The sequence below is a fragment of the Rutilus rutilus genome, assembly GCF_951802725.1.
Source record: "Rutilus rutilus genome assembly, chromosome: 7".
In the NCBI taxonomy this organism is placed as follows: domain Eukaryota; kingdom Metazoa; phylum Chordata; class Actinopteri; order Cypriniformes; family Leuciscidae; genus Rutilus; species Rutilus rutilus.
This window is the reverse complement of record NC_140221.1, coordinates 38,301,822-38,327,942: the sequence shown is the minus strand read 5'-3', so window position 1 is coordinate 38,327,942 and position 26,121 is coordinate 38,301,822. Positions and strand designations below refer to the sequence as shown.

General features: G+C 37.5%; 1 protein-coding gene across 1 annotated transcript in view; it reads right to left on the bottom strand.

Moving 5' to 3' along the window:
- LOC311293577 (transmembrane protein 132C) overlaps positions 1–26,121 on the bottom strand; it is a 215,224-nt gene that overhangs the window by 145,750 nt on the left and 43,353 nt on the right. The window contains exon 2 of the mRNA XM_084413963.1: positions 7,632–8,517. Coding sequence (XP_084270089.1) covers positions 7,632–8,517 — 886 coding nt within the window. The remainder of the gene's footprint in view (positions 1–7,631; positions 8,518–26,121) is intronic.

Below are 26,121 nucleotides of genomic sequence, written 5' to 3'. Positions count from 1 at the left end.
CATGTGCTTAACATGATATGGAGTTGAGCTACTGTATATACATATAACATGTATATACCTATATACATGTAACCCCTCAGGTCCTACTCAGCCCGCTCTATTCGGGCCTCAAACCTCGGTCTCCAGCATCTCTATTATGAGTAATATTTTTAAAATCTATATGGCCGATTTCCCCCATGGTATTGGTCTCAACGGTTTATGTTCACTTAAAACATAACTGACTTTGTTTACGTGAATACTCGCCAAAACCGTAATTTCACAATTATTTTGTGTGTATTTGACTCTTTAAGTAGCCTGGTTAAAACCAGACCATTCTCAGTAGTAACTGAGTTATGGTCTGGCAAAGCTTCATTAATAACTCATTTCCAAAGGGGCGTCACCAACGGACGTCGCTCAAATGCCTCTGGGCGCAATTGGATAGACCTAAAACCAATCAGAGCGATCGTCATCGTGTAAAGCCATATGCTGCGTCCCAATTCGCCTAAGTTACACTACGCCATAAAAGTATGTACTCTTTTTGTGAAGAAAAGGTATTTACTTTTGAATGTGTAGCAAAAAAGTAGGCAAGCTTTGGGACATACTACTTCGTCATCTTTATCGGACGGATCTGTCGCTTGCATCCTGTCACGTAAACTACCCTGTCAATCATCTTGTCACAGTTAAAATCCTCTATTAAATCTAATTTAATTTCCTACCGTTTCGGAGAGAAATGTAGTAGCACGTTCATCTGCCAGTGGGTCTTTCATGGAGACTGTCCTCATGTGTTTGCAATTTGAATATAATAATGCATTTAAAAGTTGATGCACTTCACCAGCGGACGTCGCTCAAATGCCTCTGGGCGCAATTGGATAGACCTAAAACCAATCAGAGCGATCGTCATCGTGTAAAGCCCGCCCCAACGTTTCTGATTGGTGCCGCGATTTCGACGGATTAGAAATGGGCTTGAATGAACTCTTTGCCAGACTACTTGCACAGCAAATCTAAATTTGCCGGAAGTTGTCTGGGTTTTCCCAGGTTACTCTTTAAGTGCAATAAGCAGCTAAAAACAACTCAATTTTAGTTTTAGAACACAAAATCTGCGAAAATTAGCTAAATTAATAAAATGAGTCAAATTATGCATAATACATGCTATCCCACGCCGAAATTCAAGCCCTGTAACACCAACAATATTCATCCGGAGCGAATGAAATGAAAAGAGTGAGTGAAGGGAGGTGGGTTTGTGTGACAACTCGCTGTCGGAGAGATGAGAGAGTGAGAAAGCGAGTGGTGTACCTATTCTGCGGAAAAGGAGTATTGGAAGCGTTTCAGATATTTCAGTATCGATATGCATCGAAACATGTATGTTTTTGACTACACTACATTGCACATAGTTTACTATTTCAGATGCCTTTTTTTAAAAACGAATTGAAAAATGTATATATTATATATAAAATTCAACCCAGCAAAGTGGCTAGTGGGAGTGACTGCTGAAATTCGCATTTGGCGGGTTGGTGGGTGTTAATGTCAAGCCCTGTTGGTAAGGTGTTTTAATGTTTTTGAAGACCTTTTGAAAGTATTTTATGGTTGCATGTCTTTGATCAAAAATACAGTAAAAATAGGTAAAATATTACAATAAAAAACTGTTTTTAAAAAATATATATTTTAAAATTTAATTTATGAATTTTCAGCAGTCATTACTCCAGTTTTCAATGTTACATGATCCTTCTGAAATCATTCTAATAAAAAAAAACATTTCTTATTATTATCAATATTGAAACAGTTGTGCTTTTTTTATTTTGCGTACATATTCTTGTGGAATCTTTGATGAATAGAAAGTTCAAAAGAAGATTTATTTGAAATAGAAATCTTTTCTAACATTATAAATGCCTTAACTGTCAATGGTGATCAATGTAATGCTGAATAAAAGTGATCATTTCTTTCAAAAAAACTTTTGAACAGTAGTGCATGTTACTAGACAAAATGCAAGTACCCACAATTACTTAATTTTTTTTATTTTTTTATTGTGTAACTATTATTACATTGTTTTATCCGATAATGACAGTGTTCTGTCAAAAACAGTATGTTTTTGTGGTTAATGTCTTGTTTGGTTTCTGTCTGTCTGCCTTGTCCTAAGCTGAAGTTCTTAAAATAAATTAACCTAGCCTTGCAAACTGGGTGAAAAGAGAGCAAATTAGTTAAATAGTAAGCTATGCAAAACAGTTTAGACAGTTGTGCTTACTGATTTGAGAACTAAAGTACTAAAATTGGAAAAACATGGCAAATCAGCTGAGAAAAACGTGCTGTTTTTTGTTCACCAAGCATCACATTACGACGTGTACATTGTTTGACAGCTGCGTGGCACACATGATGGAACAGGACAGACAGAAGAATTATTTCCAAAACTGTGATCAAATGAGATGTTCTAATTCATCTAAACTCATAACTTACTTCTAGACGCACAAAACAAAATTACCCATCTGTCCATCTGACTGAGGTTCTGTGTGCCTGTGTGAATGGTGCTTTGTCTAACAGCTTGTCGCAATATAAGGAGACTGATGTACTGTAAATAAGCCAGTAGATGTGCTTATGTTAATCAAGAGAAATCTAAATATTATAAGCTGGTCAGATCACATTTGCCTCTATGCAAAAAACTGTTCTGTATATCTACTAGTCTCATTAAATAACAGACATTTCAACTTTTGACATCAATATTTTCGAGCTTGTATTAACTAGAAAGATATGTTAGAATAAAAATAACTAAGAAATATCTTGATTTTTAATGCTTGTTTTACCTTATTTTAAATGATTTTAAGTCATCTTGAGGCCCCATTTAAAGTCTCTCTCTTGAGGCCCCCAGTTGAGAACCACTGATCTAAACTCCATAAACTATGACTAGATTGTGTGACAGAAGACAATGAATATATAAAAGATAAATTTGGAAGGTCGATGCAAACTAGGGATGATCCGTTCAGGATTTTTGTAGCCGATCCAGAGTACCGATTTCTTGCATTGGTGATCGGCCGATACCGATCCTGATTCCGATGCTTAATATACTTAATATAAGACAAAGATAAATACAAACGAAATGGAGAAAATGGAGCCCACAAGGTTTATTTAAACATTGTCCAATAGAAAACTGTGGAGGACAAAATAAACATTTAATCTCCTAAAATGGAGAAGTCTGATGTAACTTAAACCGTGTCAGAGGAGGACAAAATTAATAAAAACAAAAACAAAAAAAATCACCAACATTTAAACTCCTAAAAGAACAAATTGGAGTAGTTTGATGCAACTCATTAGTAGGGATGGGCATTTCAAGCAAAATATTCGAAGATCGCTGGGTATTATTTGATTATTATTCGAAAACCGCACCCCTACCCTATATGCACGCACACATGCATGTATAGGCTACACACATGTGAGAAAACGGAGTGGTGTGACGCTTAAATATAACTTAAAAAACTTAAACATACGTTTCATGTTTAAATAATATAATGTTTTTTTTGTTTGTTTTTTTCATTTAATGTTGATTATATGAAAAGGGAACCGCATGAGATGGGTAAGATAGGGTCAGAAAATGCCTATATATCGGAGACATTTGGAGTGGGTCAGACATGATTTTGACCACATAATTAAGTTTTTTGTTTTGTAGAAAGCCATTCTTTCAAGTGAATTTTGTTTTGTATAAGTTGTGTCTTAATTTAAATCAATGTTTCATCAACCAATTGCATGGATTTAATAAATAAGAAGCAAATATAACTGACAATATAATCAGGACATGGAGGCGCCGGCGCGTGAACTGGAGCTCGTCTCATAAATTAACTGAGACTCAGCGGATAAGCTACTTGCCTCACAGAACACAGAATATATGTATAGAAAGCTTGAAATGTCTACTTTAAAAACAATTCAAATCGAAAAGAAATGGCTACTCTCTGCTTATGTAGGCTAATCCGTATGAAGTGTGCATTTCTCTCTATAGGCGCGTTCACTGCGAAGAGTCAGTATCGCCAACTTTATCTTTGCAGCCAGAAAACATTAGTTCATTAATAAACAATTAAAATGTATCATGATGCATAATCATTACTTTTGCCGGTTCTTTGTGGCAAGCTTTATGCATGTGCTTGAGATGCGGAATAGGCTATATATTACGATAATGCTCATGGTTTAGTATCCTCTCCCATATATATTTAAGTAATTCAATTAATATAAATATGCAATTAGACTAATGGCTCAAATGAACTACTACTAGTCGACTAGAAAAAAAGTCGTGCATGGGCAGCCCTACTTATTTCACATATTTTCTAACCAGCATGTCACTCTGGGCATTCTGAGCGAGCGGCGCTGAATCTTTATAAAGACGCTCTCCGCTCTGGAGGAAATATCACCACTCCGCTTACATGCTCTGGTGTGAGACAATTTGTATCAATGTGTGTCTGAGAGTTGATTGACATATTTTAGATGCGTTATTGGCATCGCCAACCTCTGGTTACATGAACGTGTCACCACCGCATCAGAACCGAAAACATGGGGATTTTTTCAAAGACAATAATCACACATCCTATTCGTTATTCTATAATAAAATCAACTAATCGAATATTGTGACTCATCCCTACTCATTAGGTTTAATTAAACATTGTCCAATGTTAGAGAGAGGATAAAATAAATAGAAACATTTAAACTCCAACATGGAGAAGTCTGATGTAACTCATAAGGTTTAGGCTAATTAAACATTGTCCAATATAAGACAGAGAATAGAAGATTTATTTTTTTATAAATATTAGTTTTTCTGCATTTTGGGAAGACAGTCTTTTCCTCTTTTCATCCAAAATGTATGCGGCTGTAATGAATAGCCGCTCACTATCAACACTCGTCGATGGAGCACTAAGATAGACTCGTGCTGCCTTTTTTGCAGTTGCCAGTTTTTCGTATTCGCCATGCGTCTCGCGGTGGCTCGTCCTTAAGTGCCGAATCAGGTTCGTCGTAGGCTATTAAATGTTTTGGACAATGCTCCTCCACGCGAGATTTCTTTGTAAAATACACGACAAATAACAATCATCAACAACGATTTTAGAAACATTATAGTAATTCCACACCGGATGACATGACTGCATTGCCAAAACATTTAAGTCCTCACGCATCATGTATGTCCTCACGTGTTGACGTCATCAAATTGTGATCGGTTTGTGAGATCTGCCAAGTTTAGTGAGTACTGATCGAGTCATAAAATGTGATTATCGGCCGATACCGATCTCCGGCCGATCGATCGGAGCATCCCTAATTCAAACGTCTGTAAAGGTGTATTTTTTTCAAATACCTCTGTTATTCCATGTGTATGACAGATAAACAAGGAAAAAATATCAACTATATAACTCTGTTTTGATTTTAGAGGGAACAAATTAAGCTATTTTTAGCTATTCAATCTCCTCCTCTGCAACAATGAGGGCACAAATTTGTGATTTTCTAGACAAACAAACAAACAACGGCTGGCAGACTTTTCCCATCATCGGTAGGAGGAAAACATTTTGATTTTCTCCATCTAAACAGATAGCAGGTGGCGAAATGAAAGACATCACACATCTTTTATAGACCCAAACGACACCAGCAGGAGTGTCTTTGATGTCGCAGCATTGTTCAACTAGCAGAAACAATAGCATCTTCCTCTGCCAGCATGCATCTGTCTCTCTGCTGACGGAAGTTAATTGAGATGGGAGAGACTTTTTCCATAGCGACTCTCCTGCAGATAATCGCGATCCCAGACATAAATGCAGTGAGATGGCATCCCACAGACTTCTTGTCTCTTGGCCTAAGTAAACTATTATATTTAACAAGCACATGTTGCCCTCCTACATCAGTAATATTGACTGTGTATGGATGTAAATATCCACCTAAAATATTATCAGTGATTATATGAGAGACACGGATGTTACACCCTCTGAAACAACCTCAACGTATGCTCCTTCATCCATTTTAATGATCCTTACGTCCTGATGGCGGAGACTAATTATTGCCTATTATAAAACTCAACAGCAGTGATAGAGAGGAGCGGAGCTGTACGGCAGTAGTCTGGAGCTCTGCTTTATCTGCGAGCTGATGAATAAGTCTAATCTATCATACGTCTGGGAAAGCCCTAAGGCCTCCAGGATGAAAAGCTGCCAGTAAGTGAGCGAGCAGCAGCGTGTTTATGTGTGAACTGTGACTTTAAAGTTCACCACACTGCATGCATGTGTATTGTTAGCATTGAATTATGGGAGTTCTATGAGTGTAAATATTTGCTCTGACTGCTTGATTCCGATTAAATAGCAATTTTTGAAATGAACAATGATTGGAACACGTGTTCACAAATGTGTTAGAATTGAGCTAAGGCTAGTATGTCCACATTAATCCAGATACATTCAAAAACGCATCTTCTCCACATTTTGGCTTTTTGTCCACACAGAGACGTTTTTGTCTGAGTTTTTTTGAAGACGCTAACCCAAGTGGATGAATGTGAAAACTACTGTGAACACAGAGGTATTCCAAATAACGTATGTTTAGTCGTGTGATGCATATTGTACCAATACACTGTATGTCTGTGGTTGTACTGCCATTAATGTGCCTGCTATTTGCTTTCATATTGTTGCTAAAGATAAATGTTACTTTGTACAATCTTTATATCACATTCCTGCAAAGATGACAGAAAATGTATTTGCAATTGCTGTCCCGTGTCAAAACATGTTGACAGTTGAATTTAAGATCATACCTGGAATGACAATTTTGAGTGTGACCTTAAATGCACCTGTGCGTGGTGGGATATTTATTTGTGGTTGTTATTTACAAAAAAAAAAACGTTATTAACATTATAAGAGAACCTCAAGGAACATATTAAAATAATAAAAAAAAAAATCATGTTATGACCCCATTAAAATGAAAACGTAATTTTCTCAAATATATCTGGATTAATGTGGACGTAGCCTAAGATGGTCAGAGTTCATTTAGAGCAGAGGTGTCCAATTCTACTCCTAAAGGCCCGTCATCTTGCAGAGTTCAGCTCCAGCTCTGATTAAACACCTGAACAAGCTATTCAAGCTCTTCAAGATTACTAGAAACTTCATGGCAGATGTGTTGGAGGGAGCTACACTCTCCATCAGGAAAGATGGCCGTCCAGAAGAAGTATAGGACACCCCTGATTTACAGTGTTCTCATTCAAGCCACAATTCTTGCAAACCATCCTGAAATGAATCCAGCGGCCAACAAAAAACTTTTTGTGACAATGCGATCAACATGAAGCTGCGATGGAGCCATGCACACAATCACTCACATCATCTCAGCTGCAATGGAAAAACATACTCTCCTCTCATACTCTCTATCAACAACACAGAACTAGACAGAAAAAGCAAAGACTACTAAAACTGCATATAAAATTTATAGGGATGCGCAATATCATATCAATACCATATTAGTTATCAGCCAATATTCAAAATTATTTAATTTATCCATATCGGTCGATACTGGATATATATTGGCCAATAGTGGAAATGCATGCTCATTTCCTTTAATGTGAAATTAGATTACCTGCAGTCATTTGAAATTGAGAACATTTTTACACCCCTACTGAGAACATGAGCACAAGACATGCAACCTTTATACAGGCGTGTGCATATATTTTGTCCTACCTCAGTGTGAACTGCTCAGTGGTGGCAGCAGAATTCATTAGTACTTGAAATCCCACAGTCTGTCCCTGTTTAACTGGGATGGGGGGTGCCAGAATCTCGACGTCTCCATCCAGTCTAAGTCGGCTTCTGGGCGCTTTGTTGTCCCCAGAAGAGAGAGTCACCGTCCCAATCCTCTGCAAATCCCCTTCTTGCCCTACAGCTTTTCCTTGTGCCCTACCCGCTATGCACTCTTTTCCCAGGGTCTCTGGAGGAAGGATGGAGTAGTGCAACTCAACCGTGATGGGAACGGGTTCCTGTGTGCGTCTACGTGGCGGAGGAGCATTGAACCAGGTCGTAGGGATGTCAAGCTGGGATACACAGATACCCATGTTTCCCTCCAGGCGACAGGCGGTTGACACAGAACCTTCCCCTGGATCACGGATGCCAACGACACGGATACACGGGAGTAGTTCCGCAGGAGGATCCATATCCTCCCATCTGCGGCCTGCCAGGTAAAACAACACCTGTATTTGAGGGCGATCAATTCCTATCCTCCTGCTCACCAGGTGTGCTCTCACCTTCCAGCCCAGAGTGAGGTGTGTAGAGGTGTGGAATGAACGTGGAAGAGCCCCCTGGAGGAGCTCTGGTGGTACTGGCGCCTCTGCAGTGAGGTTGCCATAGCTACAGTTGACTGACAACAGGGAAGTGGAGCCAGCATCGGGCAAGTGGAGAAAGAGAGGCTCGCTGCGTGTCTGCAAGCTTCCGTTACGCATCACTTCCTGTGTGGCCTCCCGGAGAAAGAAGGATGACTCTGCACCCTGCAGTTGGCAGGACACGGGAAGGTATGTGGGCAAGGATGAGGAGAACCTGGGCACAAGATCACTACCTCCACCCCTGCTCTCACACACTGCGGAGAGAAAAAGAAAGAGATTTATCTGTATGTTTATTTAATTTCAGAGACACTTCAGATGTTTTTACAAGTCAAGTACAAAATTGCTTTCTGTTATAATTTAAAGTGTCCCCTGGTTTTTGTTTTATCTCGTTCAACAAAATCATTTATTTACAGAGAAACAAATTAAATTAAGGCCAAGGGTCTTTGGAAAGATAATTGTATAAGTGTGTTTAGAGAGTAAGTCAATGTTCTGAATGCAACAGATGGTACAGCAAGAAAAAAAAAAAAAGAAAGATTCAGAGAGAAAATTATGTTATAAATACACACTAAAATATACACTACATTTTTTTTAATGTCATTTATTCTTGTGATGACAAAGCTGAACAGCATCAAAACTAGCAATAACTATCTCAAAAGTAGCTGTTCAGTTGGCACAAGACCACCCAGAAACACAAGCCCTTAAGCTGTAAAACTTGCAATAAACAAATTACTCAGGAGCTGTGAAAATGACATCACAAAATGAGCCAAAAAATTGGCATCGAGCATAATGTGTACTTATTTGGTTGAGAATTGCCCATTTTTGCTTTTTTAAACAACCTGCCTTTTCATTTAAATACACATTTTCAACACTATGCTTTACCAGTTGAAAAACAGGAATCATTTGTAGCCCCTTTGGCTCACATTCACACAATTGCTTCCAGCTCCATTGGACAGGATATGCCACTGCAGTGCCTTTGTGAGTGTGTGTCTCTTTGTCTCTGTGAGTGTCAGGGTGTAATAACGGTCGTGGAAATGCCTTTTTTGTGCTCAGGGACAACATATTTGAACTCTTCTTAAAATATGACCAAAAAGTCAACAAGTCATCACTGAAATTGAAATATGTCATTTAGAAGACATTTGTATCCAACGCAAAAGGTCCCACAGGAGCAACTCAGGGCTAAATGCCTTGCTCAAGGGAAGAATGGCACTACAGCAGGACTGTGACCTCAGTAAAATCTCATCCCTGAACAACTGCAGGATCAGACACCAAACTGTTCAGCTGCAAGACCACAACTTTACTTGATTACTGCCCTGCAGGCATTCCTGACCAATGAGATGCAGTCTTAGTAGCCAGACCTTTGAGCTGCAGCATAAAGTCTGAAAGGTCAGAAAGTTTGTAATACTCTAGTACACACTTAATTAGTAACTCAAATACACAGACATTTGGTAGGTAAAATGGAAAACAAAAATAATAATCTGTTATTATTAATAGGCAGCTGTGGTTGCCGTAACTTTACTGTAAAATAAGGTAGAAACATTTTGGGTTTTACAGATTGAACTTAAATTTACAGTAAAAAAAAACAACACCACATATTTAAACTTATATATTTCATTAAAAGTAGGGTAGGCAATTTCAGTTAGGCTAGCAATCGCAAGCTAGCTTTGCAAGCATAAGATCCCACCCTCTCTTCAGGGCGTCTCCCTCTCCAGCGTCGCCATGCAGGTAGGACATTGTATCATTGCATTTGGACCGAAACCATTTTTTGGTCCTGAGACTTCCATAGAAGATATATACATGTTTTAATATTTAGACCACTTCTATTATTGATTGCTATCAGGATGTGAAGAGAAGTTTCAACCAGTATAACAAAAACTGGTTATAAAAAAGGCCTACCCTACCTTTAACTGACATAATGTTGATATACTAACCTACTGACTAGGACTAAAATCTGTTCCATACCTTTATAATACACTGACATCCACCAAAAAACAAGTATCTTTCCCACAAGCTGAGGTAAATACTAATATATAGAAGGTGCACAGTGTCATGCACACAAATACAAAACACCATCATGGCAACATGACATTAAAAGAATGCAATAAACATTAATTTCACAACATAAGATATAACAAAACCCAAATATACATTCTGAGAAGAAAGAAAAAAACTAAGAAGAAAAAGTTATTTGAAAAAAAAAAAAAATTAAATGTGAAGAGTCACAGAGAATTCTGGGAATGAGTAAAATACTCAGTAAAATACATGAAGACTGTTTTTTATAGGCTTTATAGACGGACAGATTGAGAGTGACTCTTGAAGGACCAGCACCACATCCTCTTCTACCACTGTTTGAAGAATTCATCTTCCAGAATACGTTTTAATAAGTTTTGGGAGTTCATTTTTAGTCCATCTCCTACCCTGAAGTTCATTTTGCAGAGATGTACTAAAAATTAACTCCCAAAACTTACTGTCAGATTCTGGAAGATGAATTCTTCAAATAGTGGTATAAGAGGATGTGGTGCTGGTCCTTCAAGAGTCACTCTCAGTCTGTCTGTCTATAAAGCCTATAAAAAAAATATCTTCATGTATTGACCAAATGTCTTCATGTATTTTACTACACTTCAGCTTGTGATTCTTATTAAGTGGGGGTTCATTTTAGGATTCTTTACCTAACCCAAGTCTCTGAGACCCTGACACCTTGCTCTTCTGGAGACTCCAGGTAGGTTGCAGTTCTGGAAAATGGTGGCACTGGAGACTAAAGGGTTCCTGATGGTTTCACACTTAATTCTTCACCTTAATTCGTTTTTGTCTGACCCTGCTGGCCTAATGAGTATTTCACTTTCCAATGTTCATGCCTTAACTGCAATTTATAGTATTGCATTAGTATTGCATTCTTCTCATGGGCATTTAATAACTTTTGACTTTTCAGTCTGAGTTAAATCTCTTTTTTGGCTTATTTTATCTGTAAAAGAAAATGTGCCTAATAATTCTGCACACCTGAAAATAAGGTGTTTTTCATTTCCAGCCTTCATGAACAATTATATATCACTTATAAATGATTAAATACAAAATTAATTGTAGTTATTACGATTAATGTGGTTTGGAATTGGTAAAATGTGCCTGGAAAAAAAACATGATCAGAAAATCAACGTGCCTAATAATTCTGCACGCACTGTATGGGTTTCATTGTAAATTATAAGCTAGTGTGTGATTTTTCACTTCCAAAAACTGTAAATTTAACAGCATTTTGAAATGTTCTGTTAAGATGTATTACAGTTTCTCCATACACAGTAAAGGAACTGAACCATTAACCAATTAACAGATTGTTACCTAACAATTTTACCGCATTTTACCTTTAAAATTGCGATTATGTTTTACAGTATATTGTGGCACTATATTCAATATCAACCCAATAACTATCTTTATAACTTTCTTTCCTGGCTAATTAAAATCTGTGTACCATAACTCCCACAAGTTGCATAACTGTCATGCAATCTGATTTTTTAAGAAAAAGTATTTAGGCAACAGTTGGAAGCTCCACCACATCTGTGCTCACTCATGCTTAATTAAAGCATAGAATCAGTCATTCACCTTTCTCTAAGGGGTTTTTTCTTTACCTCTATCATTGTAAAATCCCTGTTCGTATTTACACGTTCACATTTTCCGCTAAGTCTCTGATGGAGCTTATCAGATCACTCTGCCAATCAAATGTAAGACAGTCTGCCAAGCAGACGGAGTGTGCCAAATGCTTCAATGAATCAGGCCCTAAATTTAAAGTTCTTTCCTGTTATAATTTTAGATCTGTACTGATAGAGCCAGTATGAGACAACATTTTGCTCTAACAGACAAGCACATGCCATGTGCCACATTTGCAGCATAAAGGCAGCTAAAGATGATTAAATGCAAGACCAAGGACAATTTAATATGCAAATAAATGCAAAAAAGACCGATTTCAATGTATATTTTAATTACAATGACATCACTGAGAGTTAGCTTTTGAATTTCAATCTTGCAACACAGAATATTTCCCATCTTAACTTTCTTATAATCTATAAATAATTTTTTTAATGTGCATTTATATATATATATATATATATATATATATATATATAAATGCACATTAAAAAAATTATTTATAGATTATAAGAAAGTTAAGATGGGAAATATTCTGTGTTGCAAGATTGCAATTTATATCAACTTCAATTTGTATCAACTTTATATATGTATGTATCTGTTTGTATTTTAAGTGATTTGAACTGAAATAATCAGAGACAGTGGTGCAGAAAATGAAGAAAAAGCAAAAATAGGAATTTCAATGCAGTGCTGGTTTACAATAAATTTCTTCCCACGTGTCTCTTTAGCATCATATAAGTTCCGAAAACTTGATAAATCAGAAAATGGAGTGCAAAACAATATCACGTTTTACACAGCAATAGTTTCGACCACAGCTCATTATACAATAAAATGATGTAATACACAATCTTTCTTATTCTTGTATTTCTTGTTTGTTTGTTTTCTCTCTTATTTTTGAGATTCAAGTATAAAAGATGTCATGCTGATTCAGAGAGTCTCATTTGCATGTTTTGAAACAGTGACTGAATGGAGACCAACAGAAACTCAAGCAGCTGTCTGGACTAGAACCAGAGGTTTATTGTGTTCCTTTATCTCTCTCACTCTCTCTCTTTCTCCTCAGGTAGAGGGAGTGAAGCATTGAAAAGGTGTGAAAATATAATGAAGATTTGGTATGGCACTGCGTCTCACAACAAGAGTTTAAACACATAATAATCCCTTCAGAGAGAGATACACCTTCAGTGATTCATTTCAAATCAACACTGAGACAAAACACACTTAAGGCCTTGTGGACCCAGTGTCTCGAGGAAGAAGAGAGGATGGTGACGGGAAAGAGAAAGAATGAACGATACAACAAAGGAATGGGTTTAATACAAGTAAACGAAGAAAATAAGATTCGGTCATCCATAACTGTAACCATGATTCTTGCTTTTTAAAAGAAACTGCAGGACAAGTCAAAGCTATTTTCTGTGGTAGTTTACATTACGTCTTAAATATTATATTTTATTGAAACCTGAACATTCCTTTAATGTTGTTTATGAGTCTCTCATCAGGAAATTATAGATGAATAAAGTCTTCTTTCTCACCACAAGCGATCATGACATAATTCGCAGAGCCCCAGAGGACTAACACAAAAAAAAGAAAGAATTAAAAAGTGCAATGTTTTGTGGCGGCCCTGGGGAGCTGCGATACGGAGGTTGCACGCTATAAAGCACGTAGCTTCGGCAGATGGAGGCAGCGTCGTCCCAAAAACAGCATCTCTCTGTGTCACAAGTCCGTTCTTTATGGCGCTCTCAGGGCTACAAAGAGGATCATAATTCTAAGCCCAAACACCTCCGCTCTGATTTGTTTCAGCCGCTGGTCCCAAGGCTGACGACACCCCACACATTTCTAACCTTTCACTTTCACTCTCTTTTTCCCAGGCCACTTTTCAAATGTCAAACATTTCTCACAACACTGAAGATTTCATTGCGGCAGGCGAGACGGTATCACCCAAAGCTTCAACTCATATATACAAAAATCTTCCCCTTGGGTTCTTGGAATTGTATTTCTGCCCATTTATTTCTGCCAATTTAACCTCCAATCAATTTCATTATGGCAGATAAAGTGACACGCGATAAATCCTATGGTATCTCTTCCATTTTTATCCCAGCTTTTATCCCAACCATGGAAAGTGAAATACTTGACATCTCTTAGTCTCTCCTAGCCAGACTATGGCGTTGTTCATATTGCAGTTTGTTCTGGACAAGAATAACTACAGGAAGAGACCCAACTAACATTTAAAGTAACCAACCACAGTTTGTTTTGTTTTACATGTTGTTTTGGAGTGGATTTAACTGAATTAGACTATACCTCAATAATATACAAGTGTGGAAAAAAATTGTTTTACAGGTACTGATTATTTCTTTTTATTAATTATTATATTATTTACATATTATTATTTATTACAGATATTACTCAAAACAAAGCAGAATACAGAAGTTGCCTGTGTGGAGAACTATCTATTTCAAAGATTTTATGTATCGAATCGAATCGAATCGAATCTAATCTAATCTAATATAATATAATGATTTCTAAAGAATCATGTGACAGTCAGTCAAGACTGAAGTAACACTGGCAGCGTTAACTAGACTGGCGGTGCGAAAATATATTTAAACTTCTGTTTGCGCTGCGGAAAGAGAAGTGCACACTTCGCTCACGTGATCAGCTCCGTGTCTCAGTTCACAGTGAATGAATGCAGTGAATGCTATCTGTGCATGTGCTGAGTTTAGCGTACATTTGGAAACGCAGTTACGCATTATTTTTACATTTGCATAGTTGATGATTGCAGCTTTTCACTGGATTTGTAATGAGATGTGTTTGCAATTGTAAAACTTGTTTTCCGCCAAAATAAAAGCTCGACTGCAGTTTCCGTCAAAATAAAAGCTTACAGGTTTATCCCTTTCAAGTATAGAAATTAGGACAAAAGCTAATTATGAAAGTTTCATTTATTTTTCAGTGCATTTGTTTTACAATATATGGCTATTACTGACATAGGAATAATATTATAACTACTATTATTATTATTATTATTATTATTATTATGTAGTGTAATGAAACTAAAAGAGGTGAGTCCCTTTTAAAGTTCAGGCTCAATGCAGACTTTTTTCTTTGTTCAGTTTTCCACACTGAATATGGGTTGGAACCACTGATCTATATAATGACATTCTATATACAGTAGATCAGTGGTTGGAACTCTTATTTAGAACTCTCAAAGTGCACCAGATTAATGAATTTAACTTAAAAAATGTACACAATTTTCTTCCTAAAAGGGACTGAGGTCCACCCACCACAGTTTCACAAAATCCTGTGGGAAACACTGTGATCATAAGAACATTAAAAAATATATAACTTTTGAATGGTAGTGAACGTTTATTAGATTATCGTGTGGTTGTCACCTATATTGTTCCAGAACAGTTACTTATAAGGTTCCATTTCAGTTAGTCTTTATTCAGAGTCTGCAAGCTACAAACAAAGCCTGCTGTGAGATGAAAGTTGCTAGGCACTCCATCCCGTCCACTTTATTCTAGCCCCTTCATTGGCCCTACAATAATTTATATGCTGTAGGCTGAAGCAAACGACTTCTAAAAACTAAACACCATTCCAAAGATCCTGGATGAGACCAAAGATGGCACAAGAACACACAGCTGTATTCAGGGACCTCAGGGCATTCAAATAAAGAGGCTGAAGAACCCAAGTACGTGTGTGTGGATATTATTCGGGCAGTAATGGAGTTGACGGATCATGTGGTATTTTACGCCTGGATAAAAGAATTCTCCTCTGGCGTTTGTCCTCTGGCCCCTCATGGCAAGAGCAGCTGCTTCGTTCTGCTTCCAAAAACCGTGACCTTGTAGCAAGTGCACATTTACAAATTTTCTCAAACTTTCTGACCCTTGCTATCTCACTCACACACGCTCAAAGCCGATCTTACTCTGTATCAAATTCAGACACACCCACGTTCACTATGACATCACAGAGTAAGTCAGGAGAGCAAAAAAAAAAGAAAAAAAAAAAAGAATGATTTATAGCCCTTTCAAGACATCATTTGGAATACACTCCTTCAAACACACACTAACTGAAATGCACAACCCTGCAGGAAGCTCTTCGGGTTAATCGGCTTCCTGTCTCCGACTAAGCTCTAAAACTATTCGCCACATGGATGCCCCAATAAACTTTGACCTTTGGCACAAACAGCAAACGATCCATCACCAAACTTCTCTCCAATTTTGTCTCTATCTATCCATCCTGTCTTTCCTCGTTCCAACTTTTGTCATATTTTCACTACCTGGTGCATATGCGCTTGTATATTACTCTATATATTATGTAAATTGAGCGTAGCGTTAGTTCTGGCAGTTCACGTTAGTCAAGCTCGCATCAGCTGACTCTCAGCTGATCCACGTCTACCTATAGGAATACGACGCCTATCACAGCATCCTTAAAGGGCTGAATAAGCTCCTTCAGTATTATCAACAGCTATCGCGTTTCTCAGGAGCTAATTACCCTCCTCCATCCCCAGCTCCTCCTCTCATCCAGTCAGGATTTTGCATTCTGATTCCCCCTTAAATCAGAATTAAATCTCAATTATGCTGCACATTAAAATCTTTATTAACTAATGACATCTGCAGTACATTCATGTTGGTTCTGTTCTGTTTACCCTAAGGGGGGTTATTGCTGCTCTCCCTGCTCTTATCCATGCTAGGCTGCATGGATGCGCAGGGAGTTCTTGTCCAGAACAGAACCATATCGCCAATCCAAACTATATGCTAATTGTCAATTGTATTTGACGATAGTAGTTCTGACAGAAATACATATAGAAAGTGAGAGAGAAAGCGATACAGGGCCTGAATTTCATTTCAGAAAACTGGTGGGAATTCCCCCTTACTCCTATATTTGTATTCAGGTATGAAATACTTCATAAATTGAAGGAAGTAATCAAATGTAAAATAACACTGGATAGTTGTAAAAATTTAATTCAGATGCATCCTTACAATTAAAGTTACAGAAGTTATAAGGTCAAGATCAGTAAATTATTTTCTCTGTATTTTGTTGTTTGGTTAACATTAATGACACAGACAGCAGCCGGTTTTTTAGGCTTCTGTCACTTTAAGAGCTAATGCACAGATCCAATATGCTGATTCAAATGTGTTTTCTTTCTCAACTGTTTACATTGACTTGAGACACAACTGACTTTGTTTACAAGGATACTCACAAAGGAGGACATTTAAAAAAAATGTGTGTGTGTGTTAGATGGTTTAAGTGCAATAAACTGTGAAATTTCTTTTTTTATTTGGTCCTCACAAGCTGTTTGAGAGGCGGAAGCCATTTGCACATTTTGAGAGAGAGAGACAGAAAGAGCGAGAGAAAGAGGGAAGACACGGTAGCGCTGAATCACTCATTCTGTTTGTGAAATTACAGTCTTACAAAAAAGTTTTCAAATTACTGATTTGATCTGATAATCTGTGTGAATTAATTTAATCATTCAACCAACATGGTACAGAATAAAAGTTTGCTGGAATTTCGTGCATTTTCCTTTTCTTTGACAAAAAAAAATAAACCTGGCACATGGGCAACCTTTGATAACAAGTTCCAAAAAAAAATGTAAAACAAAGATGTTGTATGCCACCTTTGAGAGGTGAAAGACACTGGACTGACTGGTCAGTTTGGCATGGGTACCATGGCAACAAAACTAGAATCCTGGGATATGAACACTGTAGTTAGACATGACAAAGCCAAACTGCCACACTCCCTTCGGGTGTCCAAACCGACCGTATGTAAATTAGACCTATGAGAACAAAGAAAACAGATCCAATTAAAGACAAGATGGAAGAAAGGGTAGGAAACAAAGGGGAAAAAAAATATCATTATAGCACTGAATAGCATGTTGAATTCTGTGTGTGTAGCCAAGAGAGGCAGAGGTGTGTGTGAAGTGTATGCTGACTTTGATCGTCACCACCTTGCGCAAATTGATTTGGCCCTAATTGAACATTTTAAGAATCGATTAAAATGTGCTGTGCAAACACACTTAGAGAGATCCATCAGATTCTGAGCTGGCTAAAGCAGAAATTTACACTCTACCGGGACCTACAGTAGAGCCAACATTGGCACACTCCTGCCATCCGTATTGTTAGGGCTTTTAGAGAACGGTAAAGAACGAGAGTGTGCAAAATTGAGTCAGTATCATAAATAAAACAAACAACCTGATGAAGAAGTAAATTTATGTAGGCTAATCCGTCATGCAAGGGTGTGGAAAAAGCTACTCACCCGAAATTAGTGACCTGATATTAAAATATGTACAGGTACTTCTGTTAGAGCTGCACAAATCTGGGTAAATTGAGAAACACGTTGTTGTTGTTGTTTTTTTTGTTTCAAACAGAGATCATAATTCTCCCACGATTCTGAAAAGACAACTAAACAAAATAACATGTAATTTACTTATCTAAAAAGCAATATATAATGGTTGACTATAAAAGTTTTGATTATTATAAATATAACAGTAATTATCATTGATTCAACCTATATTATTATTATTATTAGTAGTAGTAGTAGTAGTAGTAGTAGTAGTATTACTATTACTACTACTAAAACTACTACTACTACTACTAATAATAATAATAATAATAATTATTATTATTATTATAATAGATATTCATAAGTTTAGTATTCACAGTGCCATGATGTCCCAAAAAAGCCATTACAGCCTTTCCACTGCAAAACGTATGCCCACGCCACTACCTTCATGCCACATGCTCTAAACACTTAGGGCCCTATTTTAACGATCTGAAACGCAAGTGTCAAAGCGCAAAGCGCAAGTAACTTTGTGGGCGGGTCTCGGCGCTGTTGCTATTTTCCCGGCGGGATAAATGACTCTTGCGCCCGACGCAAATCTAAAAGGGGTTGGTCTGAAGTAGCTTCATTATTCATAGGTGTGGTTTGGGCGTAACGTGAAATAAACCAATCAGAGCGACATCTCACATTCCCTTTAAGAGCAGGCGCGTTTTTTCTAAGCGGATTCCTATTATAACGGCGGATTTGCCAGGCGCGCGCCAGGAGCGGTTCACAGCCGAGGAGACCGACGTCCTCGTCACGGCCGTAAAACACAGAGAAGTGACATTGGGGATGGAGAAACAAACACACCCAAATTAGCTTCGGTTAAACAGGCGTATGATAATTTGGGCGTATGATTAAATGTGTAAGCTAGATTTATGCCTATTTTATTTTCACATCTTCATGGACACAACAATGATTTCCCTCGTGTATTAATATGAATAAATGAATGAAATCTTTATTTCGAACAATTAAAAAATAAATAAACCAAAGACAGCAACACATTAAATATCCATCAATAAAAATAAAACAAAATCAAGAAAAACAAAATTATTATTTATTTTTTTTGCATAATAATCACACTGTTCGAAAAGGGATACGTAGAAGCCCTAGGCTTATCAAGACCTACAAGACCTAATATTTTTCCTAGTAATAATGTATGATTTGCAAAAATGAAAACGGCTGCTTCTGTGTAGATGAGAGCTTCAAATTGTAACGCGCGTTGTGCACACGCTACATTGATTATGGCCAAGCATGCGCCCTTAAAATAGCATGAATAACATGCGCAACGCGCCACTGACTTTAGACTAGGTTTTTCCTGGTCACTGGCGGAATTGTTTTCTAAACCTGCAAAATAGCATGAGGGAACGTTTGCGCCGGAACACGCCTCCTCTTTGCGCTGAACCGCCCCGGGGAGCGCAAGTGTATTTGCTAGTTAACCGACGTGCGTCTGTGGAGGGAAAAGTCCGCTTTGCGCGGGTGCAAAATAGGAATGATACATGCGTCAGTGTACAAAGTCAATTGCGCTGGGTGCAAGATAGGGCCCCAAGTGTTTCCGGATGAATACAGACATCGAAAAGACATTTTCTACCTGTGTTATCAAAGTAAAAAACAATTTTTTAGTGATTCATATACATTTACAATCTGAGGCTAATAGTTGAAAAATGTAATCTAACTTTACTAACTCTCATGATACAGGAATTGAAAAGGCCTCAAACAGCGAAAGAGAGAGAAAGTGTAAGAAAAAGTGTGAGCAATTTGCTTGAGGATCTATAACACTGCTCTCTCTTGGGTGTATCAGGCTGTGCACATGTAAGTCTGAAACCCCATTCCCACCGAAGGTGCGAAAAAGCAATTTAAAATGGCCACCGCCCACTGATGTGGGATGGTACCACCAGGGTGGCGTTTAACCAAAACACACAGCCGGGGTGATACAGACGAGCAAAATACACTAGACAGCGCTACACCACCAGCTGCCTCGTGTGCCAATGAAATTCCCTAATTCTACTAAAAAATACATTAACATGTGAAAAACCTTTCCTCTGCTTCCCTCGACTGCCCCAAACACACATACACTTCCTCCGTCACATAAGACACTTTATGCCTTTGGTAATTGCCATGTTTCGCCAGATTTTACTGTACATTGTACAAGTACATTGTATGTGGTGTGAATGGAAAAAAATTCAAACATTAATATTATTAATATAATAATTTTATAATATTTTAATGATTTTTTTTTTTTTATTCAATTTAAACACTTCTAATGACGTCAGTAGCATCTGGAAAGTGTTTTCTTCTAAATACACTGTACAAAAGTTTAGGGTCGGTAAGATTTTTAAAATATATTTTAAAATATTTTTCTTATGCTCAGAAACTTAAGGCTGCATTTATTTGATCAAAAATATAGTAAAACAGTAATGTGAAATATTATTACAATTTAAAATAACTTTTCTATTTTTATATATTTCAAAAAGTAATTTATTATTCCTGTGATCAAATCTGAATTTTCATCATAATTACTCCAGTCCTGAACTTTTACAAAGTTTTTTTACTAAAGTTTAAAACAACAGAATTTATTTTAAATAGATTTTTTAGTCTTTACGCTCACTTTTGATGAATTTAATGCATCCTCCCTGAATAAATCATTTCTTTCAAAACAAAAAAATCTTACACAAACCTTGCAATGGTAGTTTAGTTAATTGCAATTAATAATTCTCTCGGTGACCCAACAGATTCCACTAATGTAGAACCACTGCTTTACTTTTTTTTTTTAGCAATGCCCTTTTGAAGTACATGTAAACAAAAAGTGACAAATTATTCTAATTTTATACAATGATGCAACAAAGTATCAAATTCACTCTCTTTGCATCAGAACAGTACAGAGTAGGGGTGGAATGGTACAGTATTCGTATTGAACCGAAACGGTACGGGCGTCACGGTTCGGTGCATAAATTTACACAGAGAATACACGATATAAAAATAAATAAAACTTGCGTGCAAATTAATTAATGTAATGCGAAACTACTGTTAGATACGCGGGTTCTTTAGGGACACCTAATCTGTAGCCCCACCTTAGCTCTGAAGCAGGCTGCGATGTAAAGATAGAGTGAGTGAGTGAGTGAGTGAGTGAGTGAGTGAGTGAGAGGGAGAGGCGCGGGCGGGATCGAAAAGTCGCAAAGTGTTTACTTGTATTTGTGTGCGTGTGTGTGTGTGTGTGTGTGTGTGTGTGGCGAGATCGAACAGTGGAAACATAAAAACATACTCCGTCATTTTGTTTATACAGGACATCATTCAAACTGCAAAGTGTTTAAGTTACTGTTAATTAAAATTTTAAGGAAAACAAATATATTAATCTGAAATGTAGCAAATTAATTTTCAATTCATTCAGGTACAATTACCAAACATATCTCAAGGTCTTTTTGTCTTTTTATTAATTTAATTAATAAACTAATTATATAAAACTATTGTCAGTGCACTACAAATAAACTGGTTCTATGCCTTTACTTTATTAATAAAACTTATTTAAAAAATACAAGGCTTAAGTAATTTATTTTCCTTTGGTGGTACAGCCTGAGACATGCACAAGCCTTCTGCTTTTTTGTTTTGCTTTTCCCTCCATTGTACCGAACTCGTACCGAACCGTGATGTCTGAACCGAGGTATGAACCGAACCGTGACTTCTGTGTACCGTTCCACCCTTAGTACAGAGGGTGTGTGTCAGCGTGATAGTTGACGTCCCAGTCATAAAGCCAGAGGCAGTTGATTCATAAGTGATCATAACAGACATCTAAATCAAGCAGCTTTGGGCTTTCTTTGTCCTTTAGCAGATCAGCGAAGTGAGAGAGACAATGAGAGAGAATGATATGCTGCCAGTATATTTAGTGTTGTTATAATCTTTACAATAATTACACGAGACAGTATAATCTTGCCATAATGAATATGATTAAAATGTACAGTGCTCTATAAGCTCAACACAGACTGCCAACACTGGGCTGTCACTGTTGAGCCAATGAAGGCCATTAAAGTCCTCCAGACTGCAAAAAATGCACAAGCATGTCCAATCACTCCTGTATAACACTCGATTTAGAGGGAAGCCTCTTAGTGTTCTCACAACAGTTTTCCTGACTCATTACAGATCATGAAAGCAGCAGACACAAGGGGGTTCTCCTTATAACTGTACTCTGTTTCTTCTAAATCTACACACTGTAGCAGTCACATACTGCCAAAAAGCAGGTGAAAGGGAGGTTAGACACTCCAGAGGAATTAATCATCTCAAATGCACCTCAAATTAGTGGTTCCTATATTTTTGATCAAATAAATGAAGAGTTCAGATGCAAAAGCCTCTAAGTGCCATCTGAAAATTTCTTGGATTCACAATTTACATGGATTCAAGGTTTTCTAAACAAAACTTATCATCAAAAGATGGAGCAAATCCGACCTTTCGCGAGTTGGGGAGCGCAATGTTCCATGACACATAATAACATTCCATTCGTATTAGAGATGCGCGGATGGGCTATTATTTCATCTGCAACCGCATCACAAAACTCATCCGTCCGCCATCCATCCGCACCAACGTTTTTTGACCAATTTTCAAAACCGAACCCGCCCGCCATCCGCTGATTGTTTTAAGGTCTATGGGCGATGCAAGATGCTGCTGCCGCGAGGCTAGAAAGCTCTTGGCTGTTCTATAAAGGAGACTGATCCAATGCAGCAAAGATATTTAAAGGCTAAAGTTTCTAGTATAGCCTATTGGTTATGTTGTATCTCCAAAATTCCGATCAGCGCACAGGGACAAAAATAAATAAATAGCTTAAATACAACACACATCAGCATTAGCAGGTCTTCTCTACGAAATGCACAATTCATTCACCGTCCCAGCCCTATGGGAAACTTCTTTCAAAAAGATCTTACCGACACCAAACGTTTTCAATGGTAGTGCACATGGATCCTTTTGTTTTCACATATCAAGGGGGGACAATTTTTCTGTTCCTAGTGAGCTGTTTACATTTGCTGTACTTTAAGGTATCGCAAACTTGGCTCCAAAGCTAAGAAACTGAACTGCTGCCTCCTAAAACACCTAATGTTGGCCAATTTTTCGTTGACCAAGTTTTGGTCATTAAAACATATTATTTTTCCCAATATGTGTGTAAATATTATGCTATAGCACATTTAACTCAGCAACGTACTTTGAGCTGAGTCTTATGCATTTTCTGTGTGCCGTGCTGAGTTGCTGTCTATGAAGAACACTTCATATTGGTCACTTATGAGCCTCACTTGAATTAGAATGTAAGTAGCAGGCAGCTCAATAAGTTTAGAAAAGAGCTAACGTGATCTCAAAAATGTTCCTGAAATATTATACAATAAGGTATGATATGGGGAATTTTGTTGCCATTTTATTCTTTATTATTTATGGGGGCTTTTCTATAAAAAAATTAAATAGACTAAAAAACTCAAAGTATCCAGAACTCACCAAACATCAAACAGAGAGTAGAATTCTCCAGACAGTTCAGAATTCTGTAACAGAACTCTAGAGGAGTTCAAATTCATGAGGGAGAACCCTCTGAGCAGAACCAATGCTGAAACAGTCACTCTCTATGGCCTTTCTGTCTACTGTCACACCAATGAGGCTGTCATGCCACAGACAGTGCTATGTGTGTGTGTGTGTGTGTGTGTGCGTGTGTTGAGAGGCAGAAGAGAAAAGTTTGCAGCTGTTTAAGAGTTGTGAGAGTTGTATGGCAACTTATCCAGTTTTTCATCCTACAAGGACGACAGTAGACATCGCCGACCACCACAGACACTTCACGTAGAATAAAAGCCAAATATTCTACATACTATGATGTCTGTTCAACATGTTGTACTTTTGAACAAGTCTCTTGATTGCTTAGACAATGAAACATTCCACAAATTTCAAGTGGGATTTCCAAATTTCCAACACATCCTAATTTTCGTTTGCATCAAATTAAATAGGGTTGTCATAGGTACCCGTACTGTCCTTCGCAGCAAAGTCGATACTGAAATTTTAAAATACACACTGCAAAGTTCCATTAGTGAAAACCATATTAAAATGCGGGACTTGCTATGTTTGATGCAGTGATAACCATAGCAAGTGACAGGACAAAAGATCTGGTATGTCAAAATAGATCTGTGCAATAAGTCTTAATGTGTAAGTGCAATAGATCTGCCACTTGTTCTGTTATCTCTCTTGTGTTTCTTTGTTTTTCCTTTTTATTACCAACTTTTTATTTGATATTTTTAATGCAATGTTTACTTAATGTAACAATATTTGAAGGTATGCTAATGTTTTAATGCATTATTTACTCATTTATTATAAACAGCATTAATAATTAACTAATTTCATTTATTTAATATTTTTATTTTAATATTAAAGTGCCCCTATTATGGATTTTTGAAAATGACCTTTTTATGTAGTGTGTAACATATCTCTAAGTGAATGAAAACATCCTGCAAAGTTTTAAATCTGAAAGTTCACTGTATATAAAGTTATTGTTTTTCAAAAGTAAGAGTCGACTCTGAGTCAATGAAATTAATTGTTTTTCAAACGAGTCATAATCCGTTTCGTTGTGACGGACGGTGTAGGAAGCCTTAGGACAAGCAGAGCTGACCAAGCAGAGCTGCCCCCCTGGGACAGCACCTACAGTCTGATAGATATATGACAGAATTATTTAATTTGATATAATTTTACAGAATTGTCTGACTTGAACTATATTCGTTTTGAATGCCTTTAATAATATGCCTCAAAAATACATCATAAGTCAAAACATGGGCCCTATTTTAACGATCTGAAACGCAAGTGTCAAAGCGCAAAGCGCAAGTAACTTTGTGGGCGGGTCTCGGCGCTGTTGCTATTTTCCCGGCGGGATAAATGACTCTTGCGCCGGGCGCAAATCTAAAAGGGGTTGGTCTGAAGTAGCTTCATTATTCATAGGTGTGGTTTGGGCGTAACGTGAAATAAACCAATCAGAGCATCATCTCACATTCCCTTTAAGAGCAGACGCACTTTTTCCTTGGCGTATTGCTATTATAACGGCGGATTTGCCAGGCGCGCGTCAAGAGGGGTTCACAGCCGAGGAGACCAACGCTCTCGTCACGGCCGTAAAAGAGAGAGAAGTGACATTGGGGATGGGAGAAACACACCCAAATTAGCTTCGGTTAAACAGGCATATAATAATGTGGGTAAATGTGTAAGCTAGATGTATGCTTTTATAATAAATTATTATATTTATAATAAATTGTCTATCTATCTATCTATCTATCTATCGTTTGTAATAATATGATTTGCAAAAATGAAAACTGCTGCTTCTGTGTAGATTAGAGAATCACAGTGTATGAGCGTTGTGCACTCTATACATTATGGTCAAGCATGCGCCCTTAAAATAGCATAATGAACAACGCGCAACGCGCCACTGACTTTAGACTAGGTTTTTTCTGGCCAGTGGCGCAATTGTTTTATGGAACAGTAAAATAGCACCAGGGAACGTTTGCGCCGGAACACGCCTCCTTTTTTGCGCTGAACCGCCCAGGGAGCGCAAGTTCATTCCCTAGTTTAGCGACGTGCTTCTGTGGAGGGAAAAGCGCGCTTTGCGCGGGTGCAAAATAGGAATGAAACATGCGTCGGTGTACAAAGTCAATTGCGCTGGGTGCAAGATAGGGCCCCATAAGTCTTTTCTTTAAAAATAAAAAAGAACAAATAGAATGTACATGCTTAACCAGATGGACACATTTTTACTTGGCTCCATACCTCCTGACTTATATTCAAAACCTTATCAGAAAAGTGTTCACCCAAAAATGAATATTTAATTTAGTGTTGTTCCAAACCTGTAAGACTTTCGTTTTTAAGTGGAACACAAAAGAATATATGTCAATATGTCTGTTTTTGTCCAAGCAATGGAAGTCAATAGTAACCAAAAC